At 43.5% G+C, this 22,699-nt stretch overlaps 1 protein-coding gene across 3 annotated transcripts in view; it reads right to left on the bottom strand.

Moving 5' to 3' along the window:
• The window catches only part of ttll11 (tubulin tyrosine ligase-like family, member 11), a 177,909-nt gene that overhangs the window by 7,859 nt on the left and 147,351 nt on the right, over positions 1-22,699 (bottom strand). For 2 of the 3 annotated variants that reach the window (XM_038781463.1, XM_038781464.1), the window contains 2 exons: positions 9,131-9,385; positions 7,969-8,075 (listed from right to left, as the gene is read on the bottom strand). In XM_038781463.1, the coding sequence (XP_038637391.1) occupies positions 7,969-8,075; positions 9,131-9,385 (362 nt within the window). Of the gene's footprint in view, positions 1-6,822; positions 6,931-7,968; positions 8,076-9,130; positions 9,386-22,699 lie in introns of all 3 variants that reach the window. The other variant, XR_005458459.1, reaches the window with a different exon arrangement.

Raw genomic sequence — 22,699 nt, 5'->3', positions numbered from 1 at the left:
ACAGAACAGGCCCTTCGGCCCTCGATGTTGTGCCGAGCAATGATCACCCTACTCAAACCCACGTATCCACCCTATACCCGTAACCCAACAACCCCCCCTTAACCTTACTTTTTAGGACACTACGGGCAATTGAAAATGAAAATGAAAATCGCTTATTGTCACGAGTAGGCTTCAATGAAGTTACTGTGAAAAGCCCCTAGTCGCCACATTCCGGCGCCTGTCCGGGGAGGCTGGTACGGGAATGTCCGGGAATTTAGCATGGCCAAGCCACCTAACCCGCACATCTTTGGACTGTGGTCTTTGTGAACACTACGCCAACCACCCTGAAATAAGCAACACAAAAAACACCACAAGGACCAGAAAAGGAAGAACAACCTTATTCGCTCGACCACAGTACCTCATCAATGTTTGCATAATCTACTCCAATAGATCAGGGTCCAAGTGTCCAGTGGCAATAGCATGCCTGCCTCGCATCCCCACCTGTGCTGTGGTGGAGTCACAACTGTGCCCCCTTTACCCTTCAGCAGATATAGGACATTGCATGGAACAGAGGTGGGGTGAAGGTGGGTTGGACCCAGCGTAGGTGAAGAGGGAACTGTGATGAAATGTGCCTTCATGCATTATAATGTAAAGTGTTTGGCTGAGCAAGGGTTATCATGGGAGTGGAGAGTGGCACTGCCCACAGTGTGATGTATGGAGTCGCGTGGTCCGAACAGTCTACAAAGAGCTCTGTAAGTAGCTGGCTTGCATGTTGGAAGCTACACCGTGCAAGACCATAATTGGAACTCTAAATGTTAAAGCCTACCAATAAAGGTGTTTATGTTTAAACACACAAGCCTCAAGATCTCATTAATTAGTCATGACCACTGCAACATAAATAACCCATATTAGGTACATAATATGACAGGAACTAGCAGCCTCCACAAATCTGGCATATGTGAGCTTTCAAAGAACAAAGAAAAGTACAGCACGGGAACAGGTCCTTCAGCTTTCCAAGCCTGCGCCGACCATGCTTCCCGTCTAACCTAAAACCTTCTACACTCCTGGGGTCCATATCCCTCTATTCCCATCCCATTCATGTATTTGTGAAGACGCCCCTTAAATGTCACTATCGTACCTGCTTCCACAATCTCCTCTGGCAGCGAGTTCCAGGCACCACTACCATTTGTGTAAAAAAACCTCTCTCACACATCCGTAAACTTTACCCCTCGTACCTTGAACCTATGTCCTCTAGTAATTGACTCTTTCACTCTGGGAAAAGCTTCTGACTATCCACACTGTCTATGTCCCTCATAATTTGTCGACTTCTATCAGGTCGCCCCTCAACCTCCGTCGTTCCAGTGAGAACAAATCAAGTTTATCCACCTGTTGCACATGGATGTGCTGAGCGCTCTGGAGTGAGCTGGTCCACAATCCTTGCGCCAAAATTGCATCAATGATGACCTGCCACACAAAGGTGTGCTATCTTAAAAGAGGAGAAATGAGGAAGGAACCAAATTCCAATGTTCCAACCAACATAACATGCAACTCCTCTCAAGCGCTTTCTTCTTGGTGCAGGAGAAGCTTCGACACAATCAAGCAGAACGGGAGAAGACCGAAGGGGGTGCAACTACATCTGAGGGCTCCAATTTTGAGGAGAGGATATCAAAGTCCGTGGGAGTTGAGCAGGAAAAAGCCATTTGTGATGGGGAGCTTGGCCTTAGGTGTCAGCTTACTGTTTCTCTTCCCACTACTTTTAAATTTTGATCAGCCCCACTAAGGGGCTGGTTTAGCACAGTAGTTAAACAGCTGGCTTGTAATGCAGAACAATGCCAATAGCGCAGGTTCAATTCCCGTACCGGCCTCCCCGAACAGGTGCCGGAATGTGGTGACTAGGGACTTTTCACAGTAACTTCATTGAAGCCTACTTGTGACAATAAGCTATTATTATTATCACCTACGCTCCCCAAGTAGATATTAGCAGTACTCATTGTCTCAACATATAGAGGTAGATGACTACACTAGTTTGTGTGGAACAGAATAAAATAAGTTAGCATTGTGCCAGGTTCATTTATGCTGAAGCAGTTTGCACTTTTAAATTTCTATGATTTTTCAATCTTGGTTGACCTGGTGAATTCAAGATCGAGTCTGCAGGCCTTGAAGGTTCAACCAAACGTAGAACTTTATTTAGAAGACGTTAACACTACAAGCTGCAATATTAGATTGTCCGAGGAAACAACTGATCATCATACAATCGTTATCTTAAAGTATCCCTGTTGAGCTACAAAGCTGCTTGTGAGGGAATAAGAAGCACTATGTTATAAGATAACCAAATCTGAAGATTTTACCCAATCTCTCAACTGTTTTCTCTGATGACATTGACTTCCTGATGGCAACTTCAGACCATTTTGAATGAGCATCAACTAGAATGAGAAACATGTGCTCTTCCAGCATCTGGCTTAATAAACAGGCCTCTTCTGGCCATTCCCACGGGTGCAACAAGACTAATGGCGGCAGGTTCCACACTTTTGCTCAAGCCAAACGCAATCCTGCCTTATCCTCAATTTTGGCATCTAGCCCTGACAACTAAAAACAGCCCGGGCTATCTCCTTCATCCTTAAAATACCACAATGGGATTTGTGTGATACACATTTTCTTAATAATGGTGGAATAATGGCTCTCATTCCCCAATGGAGGCAACCTGCCTGTACAGATTTAACTGAAGTCTTCGGGTGGAATGTGGCATTAATTTAAGGTTTGCTCCTTAAGCCTCGTCTCAAAGCTCCATGTCCATAACCTCTGACAGTACTGTATCACTTCTGATATGCTCCTGTCCTGCGGTTACAGGACACTTATCTACTTACTCAAAATAGAAAATGTTTCCATATGAACGCCTTATCGATGAACTATTTGGTAAGCGTAATTGGCATAGTCCATCTGCGTTCCCATTAAAGTCTGACTGACAATACTTGATCATGTATGTGTGTGCTGAGAAGAGCAATTCCCACGTGCATTCTGCTCGCTGCCAGTGATGGAATAATCTTTGTTAGTGGGTGATGGTACGTCAATAAAGTGGATTTCCTCCTATCCAGGAATTGGTAGAACTGTTTTATTCCAAAAATGATTCCTCGGGATTCTTTATCTGTGTATAAGTGCTTTTGGCTTTATTCAAGATCCTTGAAACAAAGGATACTAGCTTCTCTTCACCTGTGGACATTATGTGGGGAACCACGTCCCAACACCCACCCCCCAACCTCCTCCCCCAGTGGCAAGATCATCACTCAGTGAGGGAGGGTACTGCTCTGCACACAGTACAGGTTAATAGTGACTTTAAAATCGCCACAAATACATACAGGTGGTCTTTTTAAATCGGTATGATCAGTGTAGCTCAATTACTTATGCTAATGGTTTAAGGACTCCTGTTCTGACTAGCCATTCTGATTCTGCCTCTACCTTAGGTCTGATTGTGTATGGCACTGAACTAGCCTTTACCTGATTTTCTTCCTTGATTTTGAGCTTTACTGAGATATTCTCTATGCTTCCCAGCTCATTGTTGAAGACAATGGCATGTTTCTTCAAGATTTTGGGTGGGCCAAATTCGGAATCTGTCATGAGATTTAACTTGGCCCAATTTAATCTGATCTTTCTTCAGCCAATTATTTCCCTTAGTGCTGGATAATTGCTTTTGGCTATGTGCAAGGACAGTTCTGCTGTGTGTCCATTCAATATGCCCCCCACCAACAGAACCACTTCTCCAATGTGGGTTTTAACACTATCTTCAAAGGTTGCAGAATAATACGTTGGAACTTTTCTTGATAAACACTCTCTGGCACCAGCGAAATGGATTCCCCAGAGTCAACCTCCATCTTCACCAGCTGGCCATCCAGTATTAGAGTGACCCAATATTGGTTTGTTGCACCAGCAATAGCTAGTACATTTAATAACTGTGAATCGAGCTACTTCTCATGTCCCTTTTGTACCATGTACATGGTTTTTCCATGATTCAGCTTGCCATTTGTTTTATGTGGCTCTTGCTTTTTGCGACTTTTGCCTGAAGCTTATTCCTTTTTTGAACAAGCGCCTTTCTGTCACAATTTCTGCACATGATAACTGCTGATGAGTATCTGCTTCTTGCATACCTATTGCAAACGTGAGTCTGTGTTTGCATTCAAGTTTCAGCCGACATCTTGTAAATTCTTGTGCTTGAACTCAACAACTGTTAAGCTCCTTTGGCTGCTAATTCCATGGATACAGCAACTTCCAAAGCTTTCCTTAAGGTCAGGTTGCTTTCGGTTAACAACCACTTTTGAATAGCTTCGTTCCTTAAACCACAGACTAATCTATCTCTGATGGTATCATTTAACACATCCCCGAATTTGTGGTGCTCAGCCAGTCTTTTCTACAAACTGGTGTGTTTGTGATATATCTGAGGGCTCACTGAATTTAGGACAGTGTTTTGTGTGGAAACTATGACCAAACTCTGTGGGTCACAAAGAAAATATTAAGAATAAAATTTGGGGGCAGCACGGTGGCCTAGTGGTTAGCACAACCACCTCACGGCGCTGAGGCCCCAGGTTCGATCCCGGCTCTGGGTCACTGTCTGTGTGGAGTTTGCACATTCTCCCCGTGTCTGCGTGGGTTTCGCCCCCACAACCCAAAAATGTGCAGAGTAGGTGGATTGGCCACGCTAAATTGCCCCTTAATTGGAAAAAATAATTGGGTAATCTAAATTTATATAAAAAAAAATAAGAATAAAATTTGGTACATTGGTTCACCTTCTTCTTAGTTGTGCTTATGAAACATAACAGGTTAGGTGGAATGGCTATGCTAAATTGCCCCTCAGTGTCCAAAGATGTGCCAAATAATAATAATAACTGCTTATTGTCACAAAACAAGGCACAACCCGAGCACAACCTGCTTCCCTTTGTGTTTTACAACACTCCCTCTAAATCTGTTGCTGCAGAGTACTTGCTACTCATGGCTATTGAGTTCATTTTGGGTGGAGCACCTGACGGGCTTCTCTCCAAGGTAATTTCCTTCAGAGTTTTCGATGATTTTTGTTTCTTCCGGTGGCTGAAACTTGTTTGGCTCCGCCGCCACTCGCTAGCTTTCATGTAGCAATGATTTCAATTATTTATTATTTTTCAGGTGCCTACCTCGTCACCAGTTTTTATTTGGTGGATTCAAGATTGAATCTGCAGGGCTTGGAGGTTCAACCAAAATGTAGAGGTTTATCTAGAAGATGTTAACACTACAGGTTGCAATGTTAGACTGCCTGTCTGCCAATGAAAGTGGCTGATGGCATCACGCAATGGTCTCGTAAAGTGCCCCAGTTCAGCTAAAAGGCTGCTTGTGAGGAAACACTAAAAACACAATGAATACACAACAGTTGACAAACAAGGAACCAAGAGCACCAAGTGGAGTCAAGGCACGAGTTCAGAGTTGGAGATGTATGTGCAAGAAATGTACCAAATTTTATTCTTAATATTTTCTTTGTGACCCAAAGAGTTTGGTCATAATTTCCAGACAAAACACTGTCCTAAATTCAATGAGCCCTCAGATATATCACAAAAAAAGAACTATTGTTTATTTGCTTAAACTACACCGTTACAACTTTAGTTACAATACGGTGGAGTTTTGCTTCAACTCACCCTATGGGTGTGATTCAGCGGCCGTATTACGCACTACATAGTGTAGAAGCCGTTGATTCTTGCGAGAGGCCTGCATTGAGATTTGCGACGCTCAAAACAACTCAAGAGATTCAATGGAATCTTATGGCGCATCGTGATCTGGATCTCGTTCCGGTTGGGTGAGATGCAGGCGCACATATTTAAATAAGGCATTAGTCTCATTTAAATATGCACTCGCCCAATTCACCCGGGATTCACCGGGCTCTCTAGTGAGGCCTCAGTTTGGCATCATTTGGTACTGGTTCACAAAGTCATGAAGGTACATTTTGGGGTCTTGCTGGGGCGTTGAGGCTCCCGGGTGGTCTTGGACAAGGCAAGGTAGTATCCTAGCACTCCCACTGGCACTTGGGAACATTGGTATGGGCTTTCTGTCACCTTAGCACTGCCATCCTGGCACCTTTGTGCCAACCACGCACTTCCAGGGTGCCAGGCTTGCAGTGTGGGGGCGCAAAGGGGAGGTCGAAAGATCAGGCTGCCTTTACAAATGGCGGCCCGATCTGCATGCTAAACTTGCCAGTGCAGGAAATTACTTAAAGAGAGGCCTCAATGGTATTAGGATATTGTCTGTATGTCCTGTGTTCCCATTTGATTCCCATCCTGCTGCCTGTTCTGATATACATTGTTTGGGATAATTTCTGAAAAGTTACTGCACCCTTTGGATTTCTGTTTAAATTGGAGTCTTTAGACACTGGGGAAACCTCCCCTTTCAGAAGGGCTTATCCGAAAACATCTCTTTCAGTTTCTGTGGCAGAATCTGTGATATCATTTGATAGACTAGGCAAGTAGCCAATCAGTGCATATAGCATTTTCAACCTTCTCCTATTGCGGCTTGTGGGTGGTGAAGCCAGTCAGTAACTTTGAGGGAAGAAGGCAGGTTTTTTGGATAAGTGCCATCTTTTGGTCAGTTCTGTTAAGAAGCCAGCAATGACCCAGAGGTCACCATCTCTCCTTTTCTCTCTCTCTCTCTGTGGGCTGGATGAATTTAAGAAGCATTGAAGCCAAATCTGTGAAGACTTTTCTGTATTAAAGGAGCACCGAACACCAACAGATCTGGGAAAGAGAGCTTGAGTGTGAAAGTACAAGTTTTCACAAAGGTAGTAACCTTCGAACTGTGTGTGATATCTGTGTTATTCTATTCCTCGCCGTCCCTTACCTGGTGTCTGTCTTGTGTGTGTCTGGGTTGAGTGTGGGACGGGATCTTGGGATTAGGTAGTCTGGTAGATGGTTTTCCTGTTATTTCCTTATGTATTCATCTTTTCTCCTTTTTATTAAGAAATAGTTTGTTAATGTTTTACTTATAAATTTGGTGTCTGTAACTCATTGGCGCAGTCAAGGGTTAAAGATCTTCGGAGAATATGAATTATTGATAATTCACTTATGTTGGGTCTCCGGGGTCTGTCGGGTTGGAATTGACCGCGCACTTCAATAGGGTGTCCTAACAGTGAAGTGTTCCTTGCCAAGGCCACAAAAAACGGCAAAGTGCTGTTGAATAGTGGGGCTATTTTCAGAGCTGCAGCCACTGAGAAACACCCCAATAAACGCACCGTTCAGCGGACTTTAACTTGAATCTGCTGAATGGCGCCCTATATTTCAGCACTCTACAGTTTAAATGCTTTCTTTACTGATTTGAAATCTTTTTTGCTTAAACTAAATTGACATTGTGATGCAGGGTAAAAATAATCAAGATATTTTAAAATGTAACTTCTTCTTGCAGGAAAATGCATTTTAAAGAAATAAATTCATATGAACTAAGATGGGGCACTCCAATCTAATTAACATTCAAACAAGCTTCCAAAATGCCTGAAGGAAACTGTCAAAAATAAATGTCCTGTCAACAGAAGTCTTCAAACATCACAACTTTTTTGAATCTAGCAAAGATTAATACTCTGCATGTTAATCTTTGATGAATTGTTTTATTTGAAGAGAAAACATTCCTGACAACTTCAATTTTCAGGTCTATTTCTCTGACATTCCGACTTGACTTTTATAGGGTTCCAACCATTGATGAAAGGTAGAGTGAACCTATGCATATATTTAATCTCATAAGAATTCCTACTTATACTTCAGCAACATGTATTTTCTATAAACAGACAAACAAGTAAGAGGATTCAAATTTTGCTGCAAATATTCTTGAACTTAATTGGCATGATTTTTTAAATAGGATTTCATTTTGTGGACAGACCAAAGTTTAGTCTCATAAAATAAAAAAAACTACAGCATTACATTCATTTATAAAGAATAAGTAACAAATTAAGTGAGTCAGGAATGGGAGGAAGAATGGCAGTAGAAATCTATTTACCAGATTCGCCCCTGTCTCCACGAATGACGTTCCATCTTCGCGCAATATCAATGTACAAGATATCAACGGATGCCATGGACAGGTTACTATTGCTAAGTTTACAGGTCCTTCAATATAAAACCAGAAGAGACAGGTGGATGTAAGGTCATGCCCAATAATGTAATTGGAAAATGCAGCCTCCTATTAATTACAGACTAAATGAAATATGGGGAAAGTTTTCCAATCCCATCAAACAGTGCTGTGTACTAAAAATAACAAACTTAAACAATGGTTACTAATGCAAAGTACATGTTGTTCAGATAAGGAAATTTTATATCATTCGGGTTCCTCTATAAAGCATCAATCTCTTAATTATACAATATACTGAAACAGATTAAATCAGCTTTTATGTTCTGTTAATGTGCTACTTAAAGGGGTATGTAGTAAAACATCCTCTGGAGCTTCATAAGAGCATGAACAGACAGAAATGCAAGGTGGTAATGGAGATAGTAGAATAGGAGAGATATGTTTGAAGGAGCATTTTAAAGGAAGGGAGATAGGTTTAAAGAGGGTGCATCTGAGCTTAATGCTTACTTGGCGAGGAATCATACAGACTCAAAACATTAACTCTGTTTCTCTCTCCATCGATGCTGCCAGACCTGCTGAATATATCCAGCAATTTCTGTTTTTATTTTAGGTTTTCAACACCTGCAGTATTTTGTTTTACATTAGCAAATAATTCACTTCCTTACGTGTCTACACAGGTATGCCGTCAATGTATAATTATTTTTATCCTCAACAAAAGTCAAAATGTAATCAGTGTGCTTTTACGTTTAATTTATCCAAAAAAATTAAACAGATTTTTTTGGGTTGGTTGTAATTTTATCATTTTTCAAATTTTAACTTGACAGTAGTGCAGGTGGCAAATCTGGATTACTGATTGAATGGATTGCTCTGAACTTTTGGCATACTAATGCATTATAAATCATATTTCACTTTCTTGCTGCTGCATTTTTGTTGTATGGGAATTATATTTTCCCATAGCATGTGAAAGATTTTGCAGAAATTGTCGAACAATAGAAAATGGCTGTTAATTATTTTGAAAAGGGAAAAAAAGTCCTTGTTTTACATCTGATAAAACAAAATTTGATATTAAAGGCTGTAATAATGTGGATTCACTGACCTGATAAAGGTGCGAAATCCTGTTGGGCCAAGTTTCATGGTTCCTTTAATGCCAAGAAATCTGATAAACAGTAGTGCGATACGTTCCACAATCAACAGGTAGCCGAACTGTCGAGAGTACTTAGGAAAGACTTGCTTCAGACAGAGGGGTGCCAGGTTCTGTTCTTTGCTAGACGAGTTATCGGTTCTGTCTTGTGCTTCAGCTTCGATTACCTCCTCTTTTTCGTTTTCTGCTGAATATTCAGCAGAGATTGATCTATATGTGGAAAGTATCATCATACCCCAGTTATTACTGGCTTCCTTTAGCATTGAGTTTCAACCTATTAATTTTAGCTTACGACATTTAAGCTTTGCATATTGCATCTTTTGATACAAAATAGGTCACATCAATCAGAACTAAAAATTATTTCTTATTGTGATGAATTATTTCACATTGCACAATATTGAGGGAGAAAAGCCCCAATAATAACAAGGACAGGTTGTGCAACAGTAGAGGGGCGGAGCTTCAGGTGGTTTCCCCAATGGCATGGAGTTTGAATATTTTTCTCGACAAGATCGCAATTTGCATGTCAAATTGGAATGTCAGACTTGGTTTACAGTCAGGCAGGGATGTTGAAAAGATCTTGGCTGCAGGCTGAGAGTTGGGAATGGGAGCTTCCAATGCCCAACCCCAGGAAGAGGAGTTTTGATCTCTTACTCCGCAAGATTTTGTACAAATAACTCTTCATTACAGAGGCTGTGCTGGCTGGGTTGTTAAGTATGTTCAAGGCTGAGATAGACGGATTTGTAATCAGTGAGAGAATCAAGGGTTATGGGAATAATGCGTGAAAGTGGTGTTGAGGATTATTACATCAGATTAGCCATGATCTCAGTGAATAGCGGAGCAGATGCGATGGCCAAATGGCTTATTTCTCCTACTATGTCTTGTGGTCATATTTTGGAATCACTGACAGGGTTGAGAACTTTGCACCATTCAGTATTTCAGATGAAAAACAACTCAATTTATTCAAAATTAGTAAAGTAGGATCAACCACCTGGCTGGTTACCATTGACCAGAAACTGAACTGGACTAGCCATATAAATACTGTGGCTACAAGACTCCCTAAGGCCTGTCCAACATTTGCAAGGCACAAGTCAGGAGTGTGATACCATAGAATTCCTACAGTGCAGGAGGAGACCATTCGGCCCATCGAGTCTGCACCGACCCTCTGAAAGAGTACCCCATCCAAGCCCACTTCCACATCCTATTCCTATAACCCTTTAACCTAACCTACGCATCCATAGAATATACAGTGCATTCGGCCCATCGAGCCTGCACTGACCCATTTAAACCCTCACTTCCACCCTATCCCTGTAGCCCAATTAACCCTCCTACCCTTTTTGGTCACAAAGGGCAATTTATCATGGCCAATCCATCTAACCTGCACGTCTTTGGACTCTGGGAGGAACCCGGAACACCCGGAGGAAACCCACGCAGACACGGGGAGAATGTGCAGACTCCGCACAGACAGTGACCATTGAACCCGGGACCCTGGCGCTGTGAAGCCACAGTGCTATCCGTTTGTGCTACCATGCTGCCTGACAAATCTCTCGACACTAAGGGACAACTTAGCATAGCCAATCCACCTAACCTGTACATCTTTGCACTGTTTAAGGAAACCGGCGCACCTGGAGGAAACCCACACAGACACGGGGAGAAAATGCAAACTCCACAGAGACAGTGACCCAAGGCCAGAATTGAACCCGGGTCCCTGGTGCTGTCAAACAGCAGTGCTAACCACTGTACTACCGTGCCGCCCCACTTGGCTGGATGAGTGCAGCACAAACAACACTTAAAAAGTTCAACACAATCCAGAACAAAGCAGTCCACTTAAATGGCAAACCTTCAACCAACCACTCTCTCCACCACTGACGAACAGTGGCGGCAGCGTGTACCATCTAAAAGATGCACTGCATAAACTCACTAAGCCTCCTCAAGCAACTCTTTTAAACCCATGACTGCTACCATCTAGAAGGACAATGAGAGCAGATACCAGGGAACACCACCCCTACAGCTTCGCCTCACGTCACTAACTATCCTGATTTGGAAATATATCACTGTTCCTTCACTGTCACTCAGTTGTTAAGAACATGGCAGATGGTAAATGCCAGGCTATTCCAAATCCCAGGAGGGAAACCTTAAACAGCTGCCCTCTACTGTACTTTTCAATTTGATATAACGTGAGGAAAGATTTGAAAACCAGAGAGTGATGTTCCAGACATTTTGTGATGATGTTAAATAAAATAAATTTTTATTAAACAATAAAAGAAACACTAATAAAGTCAACGAGAAGTACACTTAACTAAATTATTGGGTATACCCAGTATCCCTAACTTTATCCAGTCCCAAACACATTTATTTCCCTACCTTCAGAGCTAATTCTCCCAATCTGGTTTGGTGGCCAGCAAGTGCTGAAATCTGGTGCGAACCATAAAGTCAGAAACCTCCACCGTAACATTACATTACAATTCTCCCAATGGCGGGTCAGTCATCCTGCTGGCTGGGAGCTCAAACACCATTTGCATTCGTCTGCATCTCCTGAATGCCCATTAAAACAGCTGCCCGGCTTCCAATCTTGCGTCCCACGCCAGCAGGAAATCAGGTTGAGGTCAAACCCGATTGCGAATGAAAGGTGTGCACAGCAGCCCTCAGTTTACCAGAGACTTTGAGGTGAGTGCAACACCTTTCTGCCATAGTGCTACACTGCTCCTGATGCACTGTTCAACACTCTGCCAGGGCAGACTAGTACCTGCCCTCCATCTCCATGCTGAGCTGGTGCTCCTGGAAAGCTTTGCGCTGTTGGCCCCATGTCACCAGCTCAGAACAGTACAGCATCTGGAGTTGGGGAGTATAGAGGTCTCCTTCCCCATGGGAGCCACATACCAGTGTCAATCAGGACAGCACTGTGCTATGGGACTCATGTAGCCACTGCAACAAAGGTCTGAAATTTGACCGGGGATGGAGTGTGAGGTGGGGATGGAGTGTGAGGTGAGGCTGTAGTGCTAACCACTGTGCCACCATGCTGCCCAAGTGATGCTACTGATATCACTCACACCAAGCTGCATATCAGTGACATTGATTCTGTGTGGTATAACTAATAGTACTAACTGATTGCTTTCATCCCTCAGATGAGCCATCCACCAGAGCCAGCCAGGAGGTCGATGGCCCTCCATTAATATCAGAGCAGGCATCGTTGGGGGGGATGGTGGCCTGATGATGATGGGGGGTTGGGCAAGGTGGAAGTGGGTTAGGTTGAGTGCTCATGATGGCAGGTAGATGGGCAAGGAGGTAGATGAAGAAAATGAAACGGAAAGCAGAGGGAAGAGTGAGGAGAGGGAAGCTGGACCCCAACAAATCTGCATGAAAATCTCAGAAACGTGGATCAAGGGGATATATATCGCTAACTGGAAGAGGATGGATGAAGACTCCTGAGAAAATGGGCAGAGGTCCAAGTGAAACACGGATGCCTTGCCTAGCAAGTGATGGGCTTGGGGGAGAATTGAAGAACAGGCTTCTTCTTGAGGCTGCTAACCTCTTGCTACTGGGTTGCTGACATCCTGCATGGTCTGGTGAACTCAGGTAGACTGGAGAGGGTGATTTGAATGTGCTGGGACATTTGAACCTGCCAGCTGAGGGCACAGGCACAGATCAGCTATTGGCCCATCCCGAGAGTTGGAGGGGAAATTGCCTGTGCATAATTAATGAGGCTCCAAGCACTGAATATGACACAAGATCCCGCCATTCTGGTTGGCGGGACAGGAGTCAGCTGCCACCATACTTAGTCTCGAAATGGGAGGGTTCCACCCAAAGTCTTATCGTATTTTAAAAACTATAAAGAAAATCCAGTAAATTACCACACCAGGCAGAGGGGTTGCTTCTGGTGTAGGTCTTCAGGTCGCAGAGAGGCTGGCGTCAATGGGCTGAAGTGAACAGAATGCATGGGTGTCTAATCCCGTATAAGAACCTGTGATGCACCAATCAGTAAGCCACTGTGATAATTGAATCCCTACAGTATAGGAGGCCATTCGGCCCATTGGGTCTGCACTGATCCTCCGAAAGAACACTCCACTCAGCCCCACTCCCCCGCCCTTTCCCTGCAACCCCACCTAACCTTTTGGACACTAAGGTGCAATTTAGCATGGCCAATCCACCTAACCTGCACATCTTTGGACGTGGGAGGAAACAGAGCACCCGGAGGAAAACCACGCAGTCACAGGGCAAAAATCCAAATTCTACACAAACAGCCACCCAAGGTCGGAATCGAACCCAGGTCCCTGGCACTGTAAGGCTGCAGTGCTAACCACTGTGCTACCATGCTGCCCAAGTGATGCTACTGACATCACTCACACCAAGCTGCATATCATGGACATTGATTCTGTGTGGTATAACTAATAGTACTAACTGATTGCTTTCATCCCTCAGATGAGCCATCCACCAGAGCCAGCCAGGCGGTCAATGGCCCTCCATTAATACCAGAGCAGGCACCGATGAAAGATGCACCTGCGACACACTCTCTCTCAGCACCACTGCAGATACTGGAACATCGTTGGGCTCAGTTAGCAGTGCATAGTGGTGAGGGCACATCATGCTAGCATGAGCAGATGGTGGTGGCAGGGAGTGCCCAGGGCGCCGACAGTCCGAAGATTGCTGGAGACCAGGATCATGCTGAGTCTAAGGTAGTTAATAAGCTTCTGGAGTCGTCAATTTGGTGGTAAATTCTGGATGTACAGCGGGATGCACATGGATATTTAGCAGAGATCTCTGAAGGTCTGTGTGCCATGGTCTCTATCGTGGATGTGTCCTTGTGGATCATGTGCGCCGGACAAACCCTGAGCAATGAACACACAGCCTTCTCCATTGAGAGCGGCAACTCTCATGGAGAGGTAGCTCCAGGGACAGGATGGGGGGTTCCTTGTGTTGCATTCAGGCCTGTAAGACCTCACAAAGGCAATGACCTCAGGAAGTCACTGGCGGTGTTGGAGAAGGATGCGGTACCCAGTCTCTTGGATGGGTGGCCATCCATGAGTGGTGAGCAGTGACGTCCAGACACACCTCACAATGGCATATGACTGCCTGTCGTCTCGCTGTGCTCCTCTCACAATGTCCCGGACAAGAGCAGCAACTTCTCTGCCTCTCTGCCAGTCACCGCGCAATCCTCAGACACCGTGGTAACTGAGGTGTGCCCAGCCATGCTGCTGAACGCACTCTCTCAGGCAGTGCCTACTCGGGCCCCTCTGGCGAAATGATGACCGCCAAGGTAATTTACATCAACAGAGCTCTACAGTCAGAAATCTTCCTCTAATGCTGCAGACAATGAGTGGGGAGGTGTGGGGGCACCAAGACGTAGCACCCGCAAATGTAAGCTTAAGATATAGTAAGCATAGCAATGAATTTGGTCTGGGGGCTTCTGTTTTTTTGATATCACATGTTATTTATGTGGGTTATTGTAGTTTGTGCAATGTTTCTTTAAGAACTGAGCCACATGACATGCATGGCATCATTGGCTACTTCACAGGCTTTTACCCTTAGTCTAGTAACAGCCTTTGTACAGTGAAGCCCTATCTAATAAACCTCTGTTGATCTTGCTTCAACCCATATGTATCTGCAATCTCTTTCTTTTGTACTGTTAGTCTAAAGATACAACAGTTTACAAAAAGAAAACTGGCAACGAAGAACAAATCAGAAAAATAAAATTCTTTCCAGAAGGAAGAGAAAAAGTCGAACATCGATGGCCAGAACTTAGATGAAGAACAGTTGAGATGCTTCAACAGATAGATCGATCGATCAAGTGGATTAACAGGTCAGAAATCAGACCTGATATTGGAACTGGTAAAGTATGAAAGAGCCCATACCGTCATGTGAGAGTACCTTTAAGAAATGGGTGTTTAAGAAATGTACCGTTACGAAATGGGTGTTTATCAGTGATGTCAGAGTGTGGGTGGAGCTGGGCTGTCTGTCAGCCTTTTACTTTTGTTTTAGGCTGTTGCTGCAGGGTGTGTTCTAGTTTTGTTTGCAGAGCTGGGTAGCTGCAGTCACAGCCAGAAGGGGTACTAGTCTCTCTCTCTGTAATCTAAAAACAGTAAATCGATCCTTTGGTGATTTAAAAGTGTCCAAAACGGTTAGGAGGGGTTATTGGGTTAGGGGGATAGGGTGGAAGTGAGGACTTAAGTGGGTCAGTGCAGACTCGATGGGCCGAAAGGCCTCCTTCTGCACTGTATGTTCTATGTTCCAAACTAATAACTGCTCTCAGTAGTGACTTTAACTTTATCCTGATGTGCTTCTGTTAAAAGTTCTTTTTTAAGTCTTATGGATGTTAAAAGGAAAGCTTAAAGGATTACTTAGTGTTGTAGTCTTTGAGGGTTGTATTTGAATTAATGGTTGCTGAGATGTTCACTGTATGTTTTGAAAAGGTTAACTTGAGTTGATAGAATAAACATTGTTTTTCTTTAAAAATACTTTTCCATTTCTGCTGTGCCACACCTGTAGAGTGGGCCGTATGCTCCCCATACCACAATCTATTAAAGGTTGTGGGTCAGGTGAACTCCACGATACACTTTGGCGTTCTCTAAACCCTGGCCCATAACAATACTTATTTTAAATCTGCAATCTGAGCAGTTCAGTCTGCAGAGTTTGTCGGGTGCAGTACAGTAAGATATGGAGACAGAATGGGGCAGAGAACAAAAGTTTCTCACACCTTGTACCATGGATGGTACGATGGCGCAGTGGTTATCACTGCTGCCTCACAGTGCCAGGGATCCATGTTCAATTCTGGCCTTGGGTGACTGAGTAGTGTTTGCATGTTCTCCCAGTGTCTGTGTGGGTTTCCTCTGGGTGTTCAGATTTCTTCAAGATGGGCAAGTTAGGGGCATGGGCCATGCTACAAATTGTCCCTTAGTATCCAAAGATGTGTAGGTTAGGTGGGGTATGGGGATAGGGTGGGGGATTGCTGCTCTTTCAGGTTGGTGCAGATTTGATGGGCCGAATGGCCTCCTTCTGCACTCTAGGGATTGCAATGTGAGTTAAAGCTGTTATAAATTGGTAATTCAACTTTCTTTAATTAGACCATTAATTTAAGGGAAGTTGGGAGAGCAAGGTTCCAATTGTACAATTGGAAGCAAAACTTTCGATTTGTTAAGAAGCTTGGTTCAACCCAAGAAACCTGGGGTTAAGACATATCAAGAATTGGTTAAAATATTAGAAGACTATTATGCACCAAAGCCATTGATTATCGCAGAGATGTTTCAATTTCATTGAAGGAATCAGATGGAAGGGTAAAACATTGCACAGTCCATCACGACCCTCAAGTGACTTACAGAGTTTTGCACTGTAAATTTAGAGTACCCAATTATTTATTTTCCAATTAAGCGACAATTGAGCATGGCCAATCCACCTAACCTGCACATCTTTGGGTTGTGGGGGTGAAATGGGGTGAATGTGCAAACTCCACACGGTCAGTAACCCAGGGCCGGGATATGAACCCGGGACCTCAGTGCCGTTGGCAGCAATGCTAACCACAGTAACACTGTGGTACTGTAGCACACTGGGCTAAATCGCTGGCTTTGAAAGCAGACCAAGGCAGGCCAGCAGCATGGTTTGATTCCCGTAACAGCCTTCCCGAACAGGCGCCGGAATGTGGCGACTAGGGGCTTTTCACAGTAATTTCATTGAAGCCTACTTGTGACAATAAGTGATTTTCATTTTCATTTTTTTTTCACATGCCGCCTCCGTGTTTTGCAAATTTGGCAACTGATTAAATGATATAGAGATCGTTTGGTGTGAGGTTTGAAAAATGAAGCCATTCAGAGAAGATTATTAACGGAACAAAATAGAAGTCTGAAGACTGCATTACATATTTCTGTTTCAATGGAGCTTACAGCTAAGGAGGCTTCTCAGCTCAGAGCAAGCACGAGGATCCATAAACTGACTGCTGGTGTGTTATCGCTGTGCAAAAACAATACATCGATAGGCTGATTGCTGAAGCAAGGATAACCATTGTAAACATTGTGACAGAACTGGCCACACAGCAAAAACTTGATGGAATAAAAAACTTTTCCAGAGAAGAACATTCAAAGGACACAGAACTCGTTTAAAGGAAGAAACAAAATGAATTCAACTAAGAAAATACACAATGTGGAAGAAAAGAACAACAACCACAGTGAAGCTGTAGCACTTCATTCTGATGACGAACTGAAGCTGTACGTACTCTGTCCAGGGTGGTTCACCCCACCTTGGGTAGTCCTAAAACCTAGAAAAATGGAGGTCGATATGGGGACTCCTGTATGTTTAGAGGGTGAGGGAGGTTAAAATGGGGGATTAGGAATTAGATGATATTTAACCAATTGTATTTGCTACATTTTTAATTATCGTTTTTCTTATTCATAGAAAGTAATTGTGCTTAATTTTACAAACCTGGTAACTGTAATTATTGGGCAGTCAAGGGCCAAAGACTGTGGGTATATTTCTAAGAATTATTGGTTAATTTAAATATGCTGCGACTCCGGGTGACGGGAGGTGGCTAGAATTGACTGTGCCTGAGCCAAGGGATTCGTAACAATACCATCATGGAAAAATACAGCAGTGTTTTTGAAGACACAATGGGATCCATGAAAGGAGTACAATTGTCCCAGAAGATTAAGGAAACTAGCCAGCAGTGTCTTATGCTATATGTCCAACAGTGAAATCTGAACTAGAGACTTGTGGAAACAGGAAATAGGGCAGCACGGTAGCATTGTGGATAGCACAATTGCTTCACAGCTCCACGGTCCCAGGTTCGATTCCGGCTTGGGTCACTGTCTGTGCGGAGTCTGCACTTTCGCCCCGTGTGTGCGTGGGTTTCCTCCGGGTGCTCCGGTTTTCTCCCACAGTCCAAAGATGTGCAGGTTAGGTGGACTGACCATGATAAATTGCCCTTAGTGTACAAAATTGCCCTTAGTGTTGGGTGGGGTTACTGGGTTATGGGGATAGGTTGGAGATGTTGACCTTGGGTAGGGTGCTCTTTCCAAGAGCCGGTGCAGACTCGATGGGCCAAATGGCCTCCTTCTGCATTGTAAATTCTATAATAATAAAAAAAAAACGCTACCACTAGTGACTGGGAAACTCTTATTGTACCTGTCATGAAGCAGCATTGTACAATTTGTAACTGTGGAGATTTTAAGCCATCAATCTGGTTCTATGTGCGAATCAATACCCACTACCACTGATTGAATATTTGTTGACAGGCCTGCAAGAGGACAGAAGTTCAGCAAGATTGACCTCTCGCAAGCCTACCTGCAAATGAACGTGACAGCTGAATCTCAAGACCTGCTCACCATCATCACTCACAAAGATCTATTCTGTTATAAGAAATTGCTTTTTTGAATAAGGGCAGCACCAGCTTTATTTCAATTGTCAATAGTCCAGATCCTTAATGGCTTAGAGGGGGTACAGTGTTACCTAGATGATACATTAATAACCAGCACAAATGAACAAGAATACTTACAACACTTAGAAGCCACAATGAAATGACATCAGGTGCATGGGCTGTGTGTCAGGAAAGATTTATTTCAGATATCAATACAATGTCTAGGACATGTAATTGATAGTAAGGGTCTACACAAAGCATCTAAAAAGATGGAAGCTACTCAGCTTAGGTCATTCTTAGAGTTAATCAACGACTCTGGAGAATTCATCCAGAATCTGGCAACTCTATTGTGTTATGGGCCAGGGTTTAACAACTTCAAAGTATATTGTGGAGTCCATCTGACCTACAACCTTTATGTTGAATTTGGCTAAGATGAGCACAAGAGCCTGCCTTTCAGGTGTTAATCAACGGACTTCTTAGGTACTTTATTCTAAGAATTTAGTTAATATTTGTATAAGGACACACATAAATACTTTTTTTTATCAACTACAATCATAAAGATCCCACATAGCTGCAGTAATCTTAATGAATTCCCCCTTAACTGTTCCAATTCAAAAACAAAATCCAAGTAAAACCAGAAACCCTTTTCAAAGGCGTGGCCCAGCACACAACATTCTCACTGCCTTTAAGACTTGTTATTGATACTCTGTTCCCCTTCCAAAACAGCAGATTTAAATTCCTTCCAGAAAGCAATTATCTCTTAAGTTACCAAGTATCTGGGACAGCTTTTAAAATGAAGATAGAGACACTTCTTTCAACCTGTGCAGCTCAAACCAGTCCAAAACCCAAAGCAAAAGCTCAGAGCCTAGGTGGTATTTGACCAGTAGACGTGATAATGCATCTATGTTGTGATGATTTTCTGACTGATGGCATTGGATCTCATATGAATGTGCATAGAGTGGTAAAGACCATCATTGGAGTTTACTTGCAGTCAACAAATGGGTGACCACCAGAAGAGGCAGGCAGGTAAGGCAGGAGCCTCCTCTGGCTACTCAGCTCTCCAAAAAGTATACTAGAGATAATGTTGGGGTAATAGCCTCTCATTGGAAGCTACCAGCAGCAGCCAGGCCTGTGGCATCATAACTAGTTCTGCTGTACAGCAAGGTCAGGCTAAGTGCAAGCGGATAGTAGGATACTCGACAGTCGGGGCACAGACAGATGTTTCTGTGGCCGCAAACGGGACTCTAGGATGGTGTGTTGCCTCCCTGGTGCCAGCGTCCTGGATGTCTCTAAATGGCTACAGGGCATCCTGAAACAGGAGGATAAACAGAATGATGTCATTGTCCACATTGGTACTAATGGCATAGGCAGGAAGAGGGAAGAGGTCCTGCAAAGACAATTCAATTCAGTTGAGGTAAGTTTGGAGCTAAAAAGCAGGACCTCGAGGATAGTAATTTCAGGATTACACCCTTCACCACGTGCTCATGAGGCTTGGAACAAGGAGATAGTACAGTTGAACATGTGACTAAAGAGCTGGTGAAGGAGGGATGGCTTTATCTATCTGGTTCACTGGGATGTCTTCTAGGGAAGGGGGTCCTGTACAAGAAGGATGGGTTGCACCTGAACTGGAGGGGCACCAATAGCCTGGGCGGGAGGGAATGGAGGGAAATTGTGCATGGAACCACAGGGAGTGGGTGAAATCCTTAATGAGCACTTTGTATCTGTATTCACCAGTAAGAAGGACATAATGAATGTTGAGGTCAGGGATAGGTGTGTGAACGCTCAAGATCATCAATATCGTCAATTGCTGGTTTCGCACAGTGGGCTAAACAGCTGGTTTGTAATGGCGAACAAGACCAGCAGCGCGGGTTCAATTCCCGTACCGGCCTCCCCGAACAGGGGCCGGAATGTGGTGACTAGGGGCTTTTCACAGTAAGCCTACTTGTGACAATAAGCGATTATTCTTTTTATTATTATATATCAAAGGAGGAAGTGTTGAGTATTCTAAATTGCATTAAGATAGAAAAGGCCCCGGGGCCAGATGGGCCCTATCCTAGGTTACTGCAGGAGGCAAGGGGAGAAATAGCTGGGGGCCTTAACAGACATCTTCACATCCTCGTTGACCAGTGGCCAAGTTCCAGAGGACTGGAGAATGGCCAATGTTGTTCCCTTGTTTAAGAAAGGAAGCATGGATAGTCCAGAAAATTATACACTGGTGAGCCTGACATCAGTGGTGGGGAAGCTTTTGTGAATGAGACCGAGGGACAGAATATATGAACATTTGGAGGAAAATGAACTAATTAGTGACAGGTAGCATGGTTTTGTATGGGAAGGTCATGTCTCACCAACTTGATTGAGTTTTTTGAAGAGGTGACAATGAAAATTGATGAGGGAAGGGCTGTGGATGTAATTTATATGGACTTTAGTAAGTGTTTGACAAGGTCCCACATGGCAGACTGGTACAAAAACTTAAATCACATGGGATTCAAGGTTATCTGGCTAGAGGGATACAGAAATTATTTGGTTATAGAAGACAGAGAGTAGCAGTGCAACGGTGTTTTTCAAAAGGAGATCTGTAGCTAGTGGTATTCCAGAGGGATCAGTGCTGGGACCTCTGTTTGTTGTATATATAAATGATCTGGAGGAAAATGTGGGTAGTCTGAGACATATGTTTGCAGGCGACATGAAGATTGGGGGAGTTGCTGATAGGGCCGAGGATTGTCAGAGGATACAACAGGATGTAGGTAGATTGTAGAGTTTGCAATGATGTCAGGATGCATGGCCAATGTCTTCTTGTGCGATTTCATGTGCTTCCAGATCGGGCTTGTGCCTGCCCGGGATCAACGTATCAAAAGCACTAGCTCCATTCCCCAAACCAAACTGTCCCTGCCTTTAAGCAGCTTCTATTTTAAATAGTTTTTAAAAAGTATATAATCAGCAGAACACATTATTATATTAGATTTCCCTGATAATTTCATGTCATCACAATTTTCCCTGCCTCCCTAACAGCACTGTGAGTGTACCTATACCTATACCTTAAAACAAGCTCTTCAGAAACAGAATAGTATGGAATCGTGTAAGATAACAATAGCATGAAGCATACAGGTCTAAGGAAAAATAATTAAAGTATTGCACAGACATAGAACAGGCAGAAGCTGCCTCATGGCACCGAGGATCCAGGATCGACCCTGGCCTCGGGTCACTGTCTGTGTGGATTTTACACGTTCTCCCCCCAACAACCTAGAGATGTGCAGGTTAGGTGGATTGGCCACGCTAAATTGCCCCTTAATTGGAAAAATATGAATTGGGTACTTTAAATTTATTTTTAAAAAAAGGAAAAAAACCAGGCAGAAGCTCGTTTGTTAGGGAGGTCTTGGAAGCTTTGCTTTAAGTTGACATCAGCCGGAAGAAAAACATAGATCTGGAAAGTTACGTTCATGGCAAATTAGGGAGCATGGATCTAAGGCTGCAAGGAAACAACAATCAAGTTAGTGCTGCATGATAATTACATAATATAATTACAAAACATGCAAATTGTAATGGAGCAGGATTGCAAAAAAGGCATTAGAAATGGGTGTTGGGTCCAACAAATTTTGCACATCGAGTGTAATGTGACTGGAGTTTTCCAGAGACAACTAATTTTGTCATAAATACTGCTGCTAATTGTAAGTTTAATTAATGCTGGTAATAATTATTATTGATCATAATAATTATTTCATGCTTAATATATTTGTGATATTTGGCATTTAATGCTGTCATGGCAGGTAGGGAAGGAGGCGGGCAGGGTAACCTCTGAGTCAGCCAGGATCACTGACTTTTCCTCTGCCTCCAGGAGGCTGACTCCAGGCAGCTGCTGTGTGCCTGGCAGAAGTGGAGGGAAAATGCAAAATGACTGGAAATTTTGGGTTGGCCTTTGATCATTGATCTTAATTGTCTATTTAATCATCTTAGCAAATTACCTGCCACTTGCAGGCTGGCAGCCATTCCACCCCAATCCAACATCCAGGAAAATGGCCTAGGGGTGGGATAGTACTGGAAAAATAGCATGCAGGCTTGGAATTATGCACCTGACCACCCCCATTCCCGCTCCCATATCAGGATGAAAATGCTGCCCATGGAGGGTGGCGAGTTGCAGTACTAATCCCATAAACAACCAAAAAAACTTAGGAGTTGTGTATTCAGATGTGAAT

This window comes from Scyliorhinus canicula, chromosome 21 (assembly GCF_902713615.1).
Source record: "Scyliorhinus canicula chromosome 21, sScyCan1.1, whole genome shotgun sequence".
In the NCBI taxonomy this organism is placed as follows: Eukaryota; Metazoa; Chordata; class Chondrichthyes; order Carcharhiniformes; family Scyliorhinidae; genus Scyliorhinus; species Scyliorhinus canicula.
The sequence above is the reverse complement of the archived record's forward strand: the minus strand, read 5'-3'. Positions and strand labels throughout refer to the sequence as shown.